The 14,600-nt window shown below is 48.2% G+C and overlaps 1 protein-coding gene across 1 annotated transcript in view; it reads right to left on the bottom strand.

Moving 5' to 3' along the window:
• Positions 1-14,275, bottom strand: part of TSC22D3 (TSC22 domain family member 3) — a 62,023-nt gene extending 47,748 nt beyond the window's left edge. Inside the window, exons 1-2 of the mRNA XM_049871837.1 lie at positions 14,090-14,275; positions 13,094-13,505 (exon numbers count right to left, since the gene is read on the bottom strand). Coding sequence (XP_049727794.1) covers positions 13,094-13,505; positions 14,090-14,180 — 503 coding nt within the window. The 5' untranslated portion in view covers positions 14,181-14,275. The remainder of the gene's footprint in view (positions 1-13,093; positions 13,506-14,089) is intronic.
• Positions 14,276-14,600: the final 325 nt, after the last annotated feature.

Genomic DNA, 14,600 nt, shown 5'->3' with positions numbered 1-14,600 from the left:
CATGGATAACTTGCCTCATCATAATGAAGGCTTCCCTTCCTTTACCGAGGGTTTTCTAGGACTGTCCTCTCACTCATCCCTCCCAACCACACTACCATCATTTTCTGGATGAGGATACTGAGGTCGAGAGAGGTTGTCACTTGCCAATGTCATCATCTGTCCATAGTGGTCTATCCAACGCACAGCCTCTGTGCTTCATGAGCACACTGACTAATGACCTTCTCTACACCTCGGTGACCCCTCTGGAGCCCTGCAAGGGGGGAGAAGTACATGCCAGCTCCCCCAAAAGGCCAGTATCTCCCACCCCTGTGAGATAAGGGTGGCGGCTCTGCCTCTCTAGGATCCTGGCTCCACCAGATCAGGCTCCTGCTCAACCAGCCCTGGGCACACCTTTTAGCTACTACTAGAATATACTAGCAAAGTCTCCCTCATTTGAAGAGAAGACGGAGAGTACAGTATTTTGGAGACATCGTCATTTCTGGGAGTCAGTTTCAAGAGGATTTTTCAGCTCATTAGTTCTTTACACTCTTCACTGACTTTCCCCCGTCAGTCTGACAGGTGATGAGCTCTTCCAAGTCTTTCTGATGCTGCTTTTCAGCTGATAGGCCATTATGGACCTTAGAGACTCGCTCTGCCTAAATCAAGGCTGGCTGATCTTAGCAGTCAGAAAATTTCCTTGGGGGGTTGCTCCTATCCGACAGGGCCTCCGTGAGCCAGAGGTGCTTCAAAATCCATATCTTAGGGCATCAGTGGTGACTGGATTCATTTGGCTTTTCCTTGCTCCTGATTTAGGGCAAGAGTCACTCACAGAGAGACTCATGCAATGCCCAGTGTCTTAACAAGGTGACTTTTCCTTCACAGATTTTCTAATCCTGGGTGAAGCCCCCTTATCTGTGTCCTCACAGCTTCCTGCACTTTTCCTCTATTAGGATGAATTGTAATAATGTAGTGATTTGTGTAATTATTATTTGATGTCTGTCTCCAACACTAGATTGTAAGTTTCCTGCAGCAGAGACCTGCCTGGTTTGGGGCTTGCCACTGTCTCCCCTGTGTCTAATCTTCATTGTGTGCATGGACGGAGAAATCATCCTCCACAGGTACCTGGGTGGGGGGTAGTCTTACTTCAATGTACCCAACATTGGGGTGCGTCCCCAAGATTGTTAGAGTGTGAAGGATGGGGTGCCCCACTAAGGCTAATTTAGCCAGGAGATGAGAAGGCTGAAGGATGCTGGAAGGGACTCTAACAGCTCCCTAGTTCATTGCAGTTATAGGAAGGTATATGTAAATTTTAATGACTGACCTCTGATGGAAATTTCATAGACATTTTCATTACGAAATTATTTTTTATGAAAACATGTTTATCTACTATATATGCAGTTTCGTTTTCCTTATAAGCACCTGCTTCTGGCCCCTTTGCTTCCCCTGTCTTTCCCCATCTGTCCATGGTCCTTATAATCAGCCCTCTCACACTTTAATCCAGTTCTTCATTGCTACTGTCACCACTATTCCCATCTTATAAATTATATATAACATCCCTTGGGGTAATTTCGTTCAGCTCCTAAGAATGCTTGTAGTCAGGAAGTTCTTTCTGCTATCTAATCTCAATTCTTCATGCTACAGTGTAGGCCTGTTTCCTCTTGTTCTGTTCGGAGGGTGGTTGGGAAACAGCTGGTCACCATCTCTGGGTTGTGGCTTTTCTTATGCTTAAAGATCAACCTTTCTTCTTCCTCTCCACCACCCGCCACCCAAACCTTAAACTTCTCTTTTCCTGGACTAATAACCTTAGTTCCTTTAGCCTTGCCCCCACGCATCCTTCAAGTCCCAGGTTTACCTCCTGTTGGCTAGACAAGTTTTGTTGGCCTAATCCAGCCCCTTCACAATCAGATTCCCTTGGATCACACTGAGCTCTTAGCTTTCACCTGCCTTGCTATTGTGATGGGGCCTCCTCTTTCCAAGGAAAGCCCCTTGGAGCCCCTTGATCAATTTCTTTTCCCTTCTCGGAGGTGGAGCCTCTCTTCCCTTCTGCATTTAGGCTGTTTTTCAGTCTAAACAAATATCTGACATTTGTACTCCGGAAAATTTATATCTCGGGCCCCAGAAGGAGCACAGCCTGAAGCTCCGTGCCCCACTGCCTCTGTACAATGAGAAGCATTCATAACTCAGAAGGAAGCCTGCAAAGGGAAAGGAAAACCCAGACGACCCTCCCTTTCTTTTCTCTTTACAGTAAGTAATTTACAAAAACAAATTTTCCTCCCCACAAGCTATATCCTTTATCACCAGTCCCCAGGGCCAGCCTTTACACATTTCCATACTGTCATGGACTATTTTTAGCAAAGGATGACATTGAGTACTATTTGCCCCATGGGTTTCAAACTCATCTCTTCCTCTTGTCAGGATGTTGTCAGTTCTCCCCTTTTGAACCTGCTGGCCTCTCATGGCCTGGAGATATTTCCAGGGGCAAGAGCTGCTACCTACATGGTATGACTTCAGGGATTCCTTAGAAAGTCCTCTGTTGAAAATGTCTTTTGGCCTGGCTCTGATGATTAGCATTTCACCATTAGAGATTCATTTCTTTGGCTCAATGTCACTTCCTCAGGAAGCTTTGTTTGATCCTTTGTTATACTCTCTAACAGGAGTCTGTTCCTTTTCCCTCTTGGCACTTAGTCATTAATGTGTCTGCTTGGTTAATACCCATGTCCCCCACTCAACTGACTATTCCATGACGGCCGAAACCATGCCTTTTGTGTTTTTCCCATTATATTCTGAGTACCTAACGCTGAGCCTGGCACATAGAAGATGAGCAATGAATGTTTGTTGTTGACTAAATCTGTTCATGAGCTTAAATGTGAATTCTCCAGAGCACTGGTGGGAAAAGATATGGGCATGGATGGAGAAATCAACCTCTACAACAAGTACCTGGAATGGACAGTCTTACTCCAGTGTCCCCAGCACTGGACACTAACCCTAGATCCTGAAGGCCTCCACTTATCCAGGGCCAGCCCAAGTCCCTGAGGAGAGGACGCTAGGGTCCAGCTTGTCCTGATTCAGAGGCAGCAATAAGGAGAGGGTCAGAGTGGGCCTTTCTCTTCTGTTTCTGATGCTTGGAGACTCTGGGTTCCAGCCCAGGAAGAATCAAAGGTGCTCTTTGCCATCCCTACCCCAGGCCAAACCTTTCCTACCTGTGAACCTCGCTAGACTCACAAGTGTCCCCTCTCCCTCCCAAGCAGAAAGCCTTGCACCCTCGTCCCACCATTCCAGTGCCAACCCATTCTTTAAGGCCCTGCTGGAAGCCGCTGCCACAAAAAGACTTTCCCTTCCTAGTTTGATTTGGCACTGCCCAAGCTCTGGACATGTGAAACTAGGGAACAGTAAGCTTAAGACCTTTCCTTCAAGGAGTGCTGAGCCCCCTGCCTCAGCTCTCAGCAGTCTGGGGTCACCCTGGTGGTGCTGCTTTGTTCCCTGCTGGCCTTGGGTGCAGCTGCTCCAATCCCCCCAGCTACACTCTCAACTCTTCATGGACCTGGTTCTAGCCTTTGATTTCGCCTGTGTCCTCTACAATGCTTAGCAGGGCAGGCATTCAATAAATCCGCAGCAGGCACTCGATAAATAGCAGCCCCTTGGTCAATAAATGATGGATTGATTAATTGAAGTGCTTGATTGCTCAGTACAAGGCCGAATGAGGTGATGCCATCAATCATTTCTCCAGGTATCTGATAACTGAGCAGTTTTTTCTTATCTTTCCCGCCACCCCCCCCCCCTTTTTTTTTTAACTGACTATGAAGCAACAGAATGTGAGAAGTGAGGAGCTGGAGACCTTGGAGGGCTCCCAGGAAAGGGAAATTCCGCATCTCCATCTCAAGCCCCTGATTATCACTGGGTTCTGGCTGTGATCTGGGGGAATTAAGAGACCCAGCTCTTCTAAGCACAGAGATGGGGATCTTGAGTCTGTCCGAGGATTCCTGAATCTGAGCTTTGGATACAAATTATGCCAGCTGCTAATTTCCAGGCCACCTTTCTTACTTTGTTTCCCTGTTTCTTCTTTTCTTTCTTGATTGGAGAGCAGTGTCCCCACCTACCCTGAGCCTGTGAGCCATCTACCCCCTGGCAACACAGTGGGACAGGCTGAGGCAAAGACGAGGGAAGGGAGCAAGAGGCACTATTGGTTTAGTCACAAATGGATCCAATGGAATATTAGATTGATGGAGATAGTCAAATTAGCTTATTAGGGAAATGTTCCATAGAATACAGCAATCCTGACTTTAACTGTAGGTAGACTCGGTTGCTCTAAGCCAGTACCTATAATTTTCTGAATAGGCCGGGAAGCAAGCTGAGAATCATTGTGAATTTATGCCAGCCTCGGGGACTTTGAGATTTCATGGAGAATGGACTGGGAATTGGCTCTTTAAGGGTCTTCCTTTAAAGAATTTTCCCAGCTTCTAGTACCCCCTTCCACCTGATGTCACTCACTCTGGGGGTCCCCAGAACAGTCCCTGAACCAACAAGCAGATATAAAAGGAAGAAAGACTTCTGCGACCTGTTTTGGGACCCTTCCAAGTGCATTGGGCCATCCCTTTAGCAGCTATACTATCAGGTGATAGCAGGAGCCCTCCCCCCAAAAAATGCCTCAAGCCAAATTAGGTCCACCCCAGCTCACCTGCCTGCTTACATTTGCTGCTGAGTGTGGAGGCTGGGGGGAATCATCTCTGCAGCCTGGCACTTACCTCTGAGCAGACAAACTGTTGTATACTAGGGAGAGTAGGCGCTCTTCTTTGAGAAGTATGATGAGTTCGACTTAGACCCCCAGCAGGCTTCCAAATGCCAAGCCCCGGGGAAGCCAGCCATGGAGCAAGCAGAAGCTTGATGCCTCAGTAACCTGGCTGTTACATAAGATGCTATATGAGATATGAGTCAGGGCCCTCAGGCTAGCCTGGTCCCAGCCTAGTCTGGGAGTGAGGCTAAATGGGAGCGCTGAAGAAGGGGGGCTCAGGGGGGAAGCCAGGAAAGATCCCCTGGAACCATACCCCTTCCTCTCACTTCTCACCCCCTTCTTCCTCAGGGATCACTGTAACCAATCACTGGTCTAGATAGCACAGAGTGGGAATCCTAGCCAGACCCCTAAGCTGTTAGCAGCTGTTCTCCATCTCCCCTGAAGAAAAGACAAGAGGAAGTAGCTTGAGAGGAAGGATGGAGAAGGTCCCTGTTGTGTTTCTTTACTGGCAGCGCCCTGATTTCAGGATGGGCCTATTCGAGGAAAATGGCTCCCATGAGAGGAAGGCTGATAGTGTGCCTGGGTCATCACTGACCAAACATGCTTCCAGCTCTTGTTTTTCTTGACGCTAGTGTCTCTACAATGGAAAGCTTCCTATTCAGTCTCCTTCACTGGCTGGAATCTTACCTACTTTGGGGTAGGAATTTCTAGCCATAAGGTATAAGTGAATCTCCCTTGTCTGCTGATAAGGTTCCCTCCTGCCTGGATTAGCATTTGGAAAAGCATGAAAGTTACTTTCAACTCTCACAGACTCCATCTGTGTCCACTCCACTTCCTTACCTAAGCTGAATTTCACCCTGGTAGATGGTGGCCTCCATAAGCCATTTTCCTGACCTGACTCCTCTTCAGACCTAGGTTGCTTTGCAGCTGATATCTAGCCTTACTGGCTTTCGCAGGCCTCGCATTAGCCCATGGGGTTCTATGGGGGGGTCTTGTCTGCCAAAGCTGTGAGACTGCGGTGAAGCCCTAACCCTTATCCCATTATTGTAGGCATTGGGACAGCACACCATGTCCTGGACTATTACTGGTCCCTTCATCTAAAAGGGAAATTTAATCTTTATGACCCCTGTGGTTATGGAATGCTTTCCCCTGAGTGCACTAGGCACACAAAGTGCCCCACCAAATGGGCTCAAGCCTCAGTCCCACTCAGCACGTTGGCTTCTTGTGGGCTAGAGAGGCTATTGCACGACACCACCCAATTTGTTACATAAACCTAGCCAGCCATGGCAGATTACGGTTTTGTAGTTATCTTGAGGGATGCCTTACATAAGAAGAAAAAATTTCAGGTAGGAGCAGAATCGCAATTAACAAACACAGAGCAACACTCACCTTCGGGTGCAGACATAGCAGACATTCATTCCTTTCAACAAACCCACACGATGGGGGCAAGTGTTATGCTGAGCTCAGTCACTCAAGGGGACCCTGAGACACTGGCAGCCTTGGCCAGACCCAGCCATCACCACTTACCCAGGCTTTCAGGACCTGTTCTGGAAGGGAGCCAACATTCTACCTGGAATTGAAAGCTTGTTGGTTTATCTAGAAGTGCAAATATAAGCAGGAGTGTTAACCTTCTCTTTAGGCAGCAAGGGAAAATAAGGTCATCCAGTGAAGAGCTGTTTTCTGAGGTGTGGGCAAAACTGAGGAGTAGGTGAAATTCGTGCTGTTCTTTCCATGTTCCCTCATGCTGCCCACCCAGGCTAGACCTTTCATCGACTCTGGCCTTGTCTCTTTACCTCTTCTCTCCACAGTTGGCTTTCCTCTGTCCCAGTCCCATAGAATGCTTCTCCCAGTAAGTTGTTACCCCAAACAAGGGTCTGACAAACAAATCCATGTAAAGTAGCCAATGGTGAGTAATGGTGTCATATGTCACTCTTTTAAAAGGTACAGTAGATCCTGGCCATTCATAAGGGATACATACTAAACTTTTGACAACCCACAAATTCATTAACATCCTGACAATATATCATTCCCCTCACAAAACATCAATTTTTCGCTAACACCATCACTTTGCTGAACTTCTTAGCTTTCTTTTATTGGAATCACTAACTAGCACCAGCAGCTGAATCAATGAGGGGCATTTTCTCCAAAGAAACACACATTTGGTCATTTCATGAGAGTTACTACGTATGTGTGGCCTGACTGACTATGAGTAGAAGACCAGAAGTTGTGTTGAAAAGTAGGTGCTGGGTAGGGCACTAGGTTCATTCACCAGAGAAAGGATGGGCTCCACATACTAGCCTCTTAGCACATGCAACTCATATTTGTCCTTCAGCAAAAAGACCATTTCTTACATGTTGGGGTTCTCATGAGGCATCCAAACCCTGAATGTTAAGTTTGTAAATGCATTTGGTTTTTAACAGGGAATGTACCTTAATCCAAGAGTGACTATTCTTTGTCGGACCACTAAACACTCAGAATATAGTTATTTTAAATTACCTTGGGCCAGGGAAGGACCTTCAAAGCTTGATAAGGCAAAAACCACAAAGGCAAAGAATGACAGGCTTAACCACGTAGAAACTCAAAACCTCTCTCCAGCAAAGAAAGAACTCCATCCTCAAAATCAAATGGCAAATTAGTTGACAAGGGGTTGCAATCTCTAATTCAGGGTTTCTCAAGGTGTGGTCTGCATACCACTGGTCCTATGTGCCAGGATTTTTATATGGTACATGGACAGAGAACTGAACCTTAAAATATGAATTTAGGCACTACAGTTAGCAGGTAGGAGAGTATATTTGCCTCTCAAATCACATCACGGAAATGGCTATCTCTACAGAAGTCAGGCCCAGGAACACACATTTATGAAACCACTCTCAATTAGTCCTAAGACTCACTTTAAAAAGCAAACAAACAAACCCGTTGCCATTGAGTTGATTCCGACTCATAACGACCCTATAGGACAGAGCACAACTGCCCCATAGGGTTTCCAAGGCTGTAAATCTTCACGGAAGCAGACTGCCATAACTTTCTCGCATGAGTGGCTGGTGAGTTCAAGCCACTGACCTTTCGGTTAGCAGCCAAACGCTTAACCACTGTGTCACAGGACTCCTTAAGGCTCACTTAACCAAAAAAATAAAAAACACAAACAAAAAAACCCCAACAACAAACCCATTGCTGTTGAGTCAATTCCGACCCATAGTGACCCTATAGGACAGAGTAGAACTGCCCCATAGGGTTTCCAAGGAGCTGCTGGTGGATACAGGCTGCCGACCTTTTGGTTAGCAGCTATATCACTTAACCACTGTGCCACCAGGGCTCCAAGGCTCACTTAAAAAGGCTCACTTAGAGAAGTACAAATAATTTTTTAAGCAAACTTTTCATGGAAACCTGATCTCTAAATCTATAGCCTTTCTTTTTTTACTATACATCAGCTCAATTGTTGTTGTTGTTTGGTACCGTCGAGCCTATTTGGACTCATGGTGACCCCATGTGACAGAGTAGAACTGCTCCATAGGGTTTTCTAGGCTGTAATCTTTACTGGAGCAGATCGCCCAGGGCCGCGGGGTGAGTTCGAACAGCCCAACCTTTAAGTTAGCAGCTGATAAAGAATGTTAAATGATGTGAAATGAATTAGCACACACAAAATAATTAGCAACGTTTGCTATTGTTGTTGTTATTGTTATTACTATTATTCTCTGATCATCTATGTGTGGGAACCAGTTGTTGCCAGGTCAGAGGCTCAAATGTAGAATTCTAGGGCTTTTAGAGCTGGAAGGGAACTCAGATTCAGAGTACCTCAGATCACACTTGGCAGGTATGCTCTGGGCCCAAAGGCAGAATACAGCTGATTAAGAAGTTTTGGATAAAATCTTAGAAATAAATTCGAGGTAACAGCAATAACAACAATCACAACAACAGAACATTGCAAAAGCTCCCACTCTAGCCTGCCACATCTTACAGATCACAGAGGTAAAACAGAGGTAAGGCCCCTCAAATTCCAACTAAGAAGTTTTTTTTTTTAAATATGCTACATTGAAATGGAAAATTCAGCTATTTTCCCAACATTTTCTGTCTCCCTGCTGAGTTTTCCAGTATTAGAAGCATATTCAAACAACAAGGTGGTGGACCCTTATAATAGGGTGACAACCATCCCAATTTTCCTGGGACTGTCCCATTTTGAGCACTGAAAGTCTTGTTTTGTGTCCTGGGACCGGGACAGTTGGTTACCTTATCTACTGAGGACATTTTGAGCATTTGGGTAAGACCGGGGATCACATTTATCTCTGCTTAGCAATTCTTTTTTCATAGACAATCCTTTAGTGTCTGACTGATATTGGTTGGAGTTTTGGCTCTGCTCCTCATTGTGAGACATTGGTCAAGTTACTTAATTTCTCCAAGCCTTGATTTCCTTCTTCATAAGATAAAGAAGGGTGATAAATGAAGATGGGTGATGATAGTGTGCATTTCATAGGGTTGGTGTAAATATTAAATGAGATTATACAGATAATTTCATTTAATGCTTAGTAAACAAGAAGCCCAAGTGGGGTAATGGTTAAGCACTGGGGTGCTTACTGAAAGGTTGGCAGTTCAAATCCACCCAATAGCTCCTCAGGAGAAAAGACCTGGCAATCTCCTCCCATAAAGATTAAAAACCAAAAAAACGAAACCCGTTGCCATCCGGTTAATTCTGACTCACAGCAAGCGACCCTATACGACAGAGTAGAACTGCCCCATAGGGTTTCCAAAGAGCACCTGGTGGATTCAAACTGCCAACCTTTTGGCTAACAGCCATAGCTCTTAATCACTATACCACCAGGGTTACCCCCATAAAGATTACAGCTTAGGAAACCCTACGGGTCACTTCTACTCTGTCCTATAGGGTCGCTATGAGTCAGGATTGTTTTGATGGTACACAACAACAACACTGTAAACACTCAATTTTAGGTATTATGTAACATAAGATGGAAAGGATGGTGTTTAAAATACACAGCTTCCTCCCAACAGTTTAAAGGCACTATTTCCATACCAACAAGCTGCAGGCCCATTACTGCTGTTGTTGTTGTGTACCATCAAGTTGATTTTCAACTCATAGTGACCCCACGTGACAGAGTAGAACTGCCCATAGGGTTTTCTAGAATATAATCTTTACAAGAGCAAATCTCCCGCAGAGCAGCTGGGTTGGTTCAAACAGCCAACCTTTTGGTTAACAGCCCAGTGCTCAGTCGTCGTGCCACCAGGGCTGCTTCATTACCAATGAGGATGATTTGTGTGTATACAGATGACAATGTCCATCAGTACTTCTTCCAGGCTTTTAGAGTTCCTGCATGTGGTTGAAACTGAGAAAACCACATTCGAACCTTAATAAGGGTTTTGCAGGACTAGGTTAAAGTTGTAAAATCTTTACATGGGACCACACCAGCAGTTAAGCAGTCAACCAACTAAAAAACCTTTGTTGAGTACCAACTGCCTAACTGAAAAAAAAAAACTGAAAGCTGAGGGAAAATCAAGCCCCACCCTCAAATTGCAGGAGCCCTAGTGGCACAGTGGTTAAAGAACTCCGCTGCTAACTGAAATGTCGGTGGTTTGAACCCACCAGCTGCTCCGCAGGAGAAAGATGTTAAAATCTGCTTCCATAAGATTTACAGGCTTGGGAACCCTATGGAGCAGTTTTAATCTGTCTTATAGGGTCGCTATGAGTCGAAATTGACTGGACGGCAACAGGTTTGGTTTGGGGTAAAGGGTCATTATGAGTCGGAATCAACTTGATGGCAACAGGTTTGGTTTTTTGTTTTTTACCCTCAAACTGCTTATACTCTTGTGCTCCAAAGAAACCAAGAGTTAGGTTGGGAGGCAGAGACAGGTCAAAGCAGACAAACCAGATACAAATCAAGAATGTGCCTCGCCCTTCTTCCCAAGGGGATGGGCTGCAGGAGTTGCGGGGGCGGGGCAGGGAAAGTAGCTTCTCCAGGATAAGAGGTGGCCTTGAAAAGTAGGCAAATTCAAGGGGGAAAGATGCCCAAACAGAAAATCGAAACATCAAATGATTAAATGCAATAGAAGTAAAAACAATGGCTGAAATGTGAAGATGGAAACCCAGGGAATAAATGAAGTAAGAAAGAGAGGAGATTTTTACTTAAGTGAAGGCTGCCCAGCCCAGCCATTGGAGAGGTCCCATAATAACCAACAACAATGATCTCCTCGTTTGCTAATAAGCATGTCATTCTGGGCAAACCTAAACCAAATTCAGGATCCCCAGTCTATAGGGTCCCTGTTGTCAAGGGAAATGACAGAACGTTTTGTCCTGTTAGAAATACAAGGCTGTTAGCACACGACCCTGTCACTCTCCCACCTCAAGGAAGACTGGGGGCTTGCTTTTTAGCTTCTCAGCTATTTAGGGTGCTGAGCTGCTCTGATCCCAGGAGGCAGGGTGCTCAGATACAATCTCCTCAACAATCCTTCCTCTTCTCTCCACTGATGCCCTCAGCATCAGTTCTACCCCATAGCATTTCCAGGCTTTGCCAAGAACCAAGAGTCAATAAATAGGTGTCCGTGAAGTATATGACAAAGGAGGTATTTCCATTCAAGGAGCCCAGACAATCAGAAAACCTCTCCAAGGCAAGGCACACGTGAACACTGTGATCTCAGGCTCTCAGACTCTCAGCTTCACACTCCACTCACCCAGGTCCGACCCTCCTAGACCCAGAACCTAGGGAAGCACCCCTCTCACACTTCACCAGATTCTTCTGGATGGAGTTAAGGGAGAGCCGTTTAGGGGGCAGTTTCTTTCCCAGCTTAAACAATGCTAATGCTACACTGGCTCTTTCTAGGTTTTTCCCAACACCCCTCCCCTCCACTCCCACCTGCTGTCACTCTCCAACAGAGTCATGCAAAATTGTTAGGAACCTTGTTAAGGATTTCGCTCCGCAGGGTTTCAGCGTCTGTGATCCGAATACACTTGTTAGTAGTCTTTCACCAGAAATGAAGATTCCCTCCCAAACTGTTCCGTTCGTGGCCTGGTTTATTTTAGATGAGATAATTTGATGTCTAAAGTGAAATAACAGGCAGGAAAGGGCTTCCATGTATCGAAAGTAGCTGAGAAATACAACCGGTTATGATACTGCTAACCAAGTTGGCAGTCCTGCATGTCCAGGCGCCTCAAACCCATTGAGGTTAGGAGCAGGAGGGGAGGTGATGGTGGATTTGTTTTGGGGCAAAGGGAGGCAAACCTGGTCTTAGCACTGAAGGTAGCTCCTGTCTTTCTCGATTGCTTTTAAAATTTCCTATTTGTGTGTCACGGAAAAGCCATCCAAATGTTTTGTGGGTGCCCTGAATTTCTTATCATCGTGAGTACCACTTCCTTGGCTGGTACCTTAACTAGGCAAACCATTTGCCCATGTCCTAGAATCTCAGAGCTAGAAGGAACCTTCAAGAGACAGTGGGGAGTCTCTTTCTCTTACATAACCTGCATTAGTGGGGGAGAATAAAATCTACTCTTCCACACCCATATACCGTTGCCCTGTCCTGATGGCTCTAAGAACACCAAATGCCAGGGTTTCTTGAGATCACCTTGCCTGCCTCTAAATTGCCTTAGTTGTTCCCCCAGGCTGGCCCTTACCAGGACTCCCTCAGACTGAGGGACAGTGGCCACCTTGGGTCTTCCCATTGTGTTTCCCCTCTCCTCTCTCTTCCTTGCCTCCCCAGCAGGATTTCTAGAAAGTCTGACCCACACTCTGACACACGCACATCCACACAAAGTTCCTGAGGTACTCAAAGAGGTGTCCTAGGATACTCTCTGGGGCTGTTTTTAGCCGTCATTTGAAATTCAAGGCTGTGGTCCATGGAGGGGGTGGGTTCCCTCGATCCAGAGTCTCAAAAAATTCTTGCAGGTCTCTGATTTTTCTTATTCTCCACCCTCTCCAACACCACTAGTAGCTTAATTCATCTAGAAATTTTGCTTGCTCTCACTGTCAGTCAGGGCCACCAGTAATTTAAACCCCCTTGTGGTTTCGATCCGAGTTGGCACATTTCTATTAGGGCTTTTGAGAAGCAAGAGCATCTCATGGCAGAATCTCCAAAGTGGCTGTGGAAATGTATGCCTTTGAGGAAGGGATACCATCGGCTACCCCCAAACCATCCAGGGGTCTGCCCACCTTCTGGGCCCCACAGGAAAGCCTCTGCAGGCACCGTTCATAGTAGGGCTTGCACCTGACAGGCCTCCTCTCAGCTCCATGGGATTCAGCCATGGCAGCCTGGGAGCTTGATCTCTCCAGTGCCCTTCACCAACTTCCTGGTTGCCCCTTTTGTCAGAGGTAAGGGTCCAGCAGAGGCTGGCTCGAGTGGAGACCGCATGCCCCCCCCCCACCGCCTCCCGTGTGCCCCGCCACCCACCTGTGGAAGAAGAGCAGGATGGAGAGCATGGTCTGGTCGATGTTGCGGTTGCAGATGCCCTCGTTGATCAGGTAGCAGGGGTCCCGCAGCACTGGCTCTAGGGAATCCTGCCGCATTATGCTGTTGAGCTTGTCGGTGTTGAGGTTCTCAAAGATCAGCTTCTCCTGCAGCTGCCGAAAGTTGCTCACAGTGGGACTACCCGGGTTGTTGTTCTCCCCGCTGCTGTCTCCCTGGAGTCCGCTCCGGTGGGCCAGGTCCAGGCAGCAGTTGCAGCAGTCAAGGCCGACAGGTGAGCGGCAGTCGGTCTTGGGCAGGGCCATCTCCTCGGGCTCGAGAATTACACGGCCTGAGAGGTCAGGGGCGGCTGGCAGGTGCGCGCCCTCTGGACTGGCCTGAGGGGACTCCAGGGTGCCTGGAAAAGACAAGCTGTGAGGAGAAGTGTTGGCAACTAGCGCCTAAGCCGGCCACCCTCTACTCGGCCCTCTTCTGGCTGGGCTGCCCCGGGTGCGAATAGAAACAGCTGGACAAACAGCTAGGAGCAGATCCTTCAGGCTCAGTTCCTCCTCTTTCTCCTCTTCGGAGGCTGGGGTCGCCCCCCTGAGGTGCCACACGCAGCCCCAGCGAGTCCCAAGTTTCCCAAGTGTGATCCAGGCTCAGGGCGGACCTGTGGCGGCAGGAAGGGCTGGCAGCAGGGCGCCCTCGCTCCCTCCCTCCTGTACTGCCTCCTTCGGCGGCTCCCTGGCTCTCCCGCTCTCGGGCTCCCCTGGGCTGTGCGGGCTGAGCGGTGGCAGGAGCTGAGCGCGAGTGAGCAAGGGAGCGAGCTGCACGCCCTGGAGTCAGCGCCGGGCTGTGACAGCATGTAAATTACTCCTGAGGGGCCGGCGGAGAGCGAGCCTCCGCGGCTTCCCCGGCGGGCGCAGGCCCCCGCCCCTGCCCCCGCCCCCGCCCCCGCCCCCGCCCGCACCCTAGCGTCCACACCGCCTGCGGCTCTCGCACCGTCGCCCGCGCTCTCGGGAGCCCGGCGGGCTCTGCCTCTCTCTGTGCGCCTGGCGCCCCTTCTCGGGCTCTCTCTGCGCTCAGGGATCATCCTCCGCCTGAAATCTACAAGCAGCGCGTCCGGCCGCCGCGCCGCCCTAGCTGCCCTGCCTTGCAAGTCCCAGCTCCGCGGGAGGGGAAATGTCGCTCGCCCGGAGGCGCCTACCGCGCCCGGGTCCCCCTACAGGAGAGACAACGCCCGCTACAGCCCGTCCTGTCACAGCCTTAATCCGCCCCCCTCCCCCACCAAGCCGGTTTTCGGCGGGAGTCAGTGCCAGGCACGCATCAGGAGCAGCCAATAAATGCTTTACGCCAAACTCACACAGGCACGCTCAAAGTAGCCTCACTTTCTGTCCTGTACTTCTCACTTCACTTATCGTCCATTTTTTTCTACACTTGCTCTCCTCTGTCTTCCCTGAACCACGTCTGGGGAGATCTCAGTCTTGGCTTCCTGGAATGCCAGCTCCCCAAC

Source organism: Elephas maximus, chromosome X, assembly GCF_024166365.1.
Source record: "Elephas maximus indicus isolate mEleMax1 chromosome X, mEleMax1 primary haplotype, whole genome shotgun sequence".
Taxonomy (NCBI): Eukaryota; Metazoa; Chordata; class Mammalia; order Proboscidea; family Elephantidae; genus Elephas; species Elephas maximus.
The sequence above is the reverse complement of the archived record's forward strand: the minus strand, read 5'-3'. Positions and strand labels throughout refer to the sequence as shown.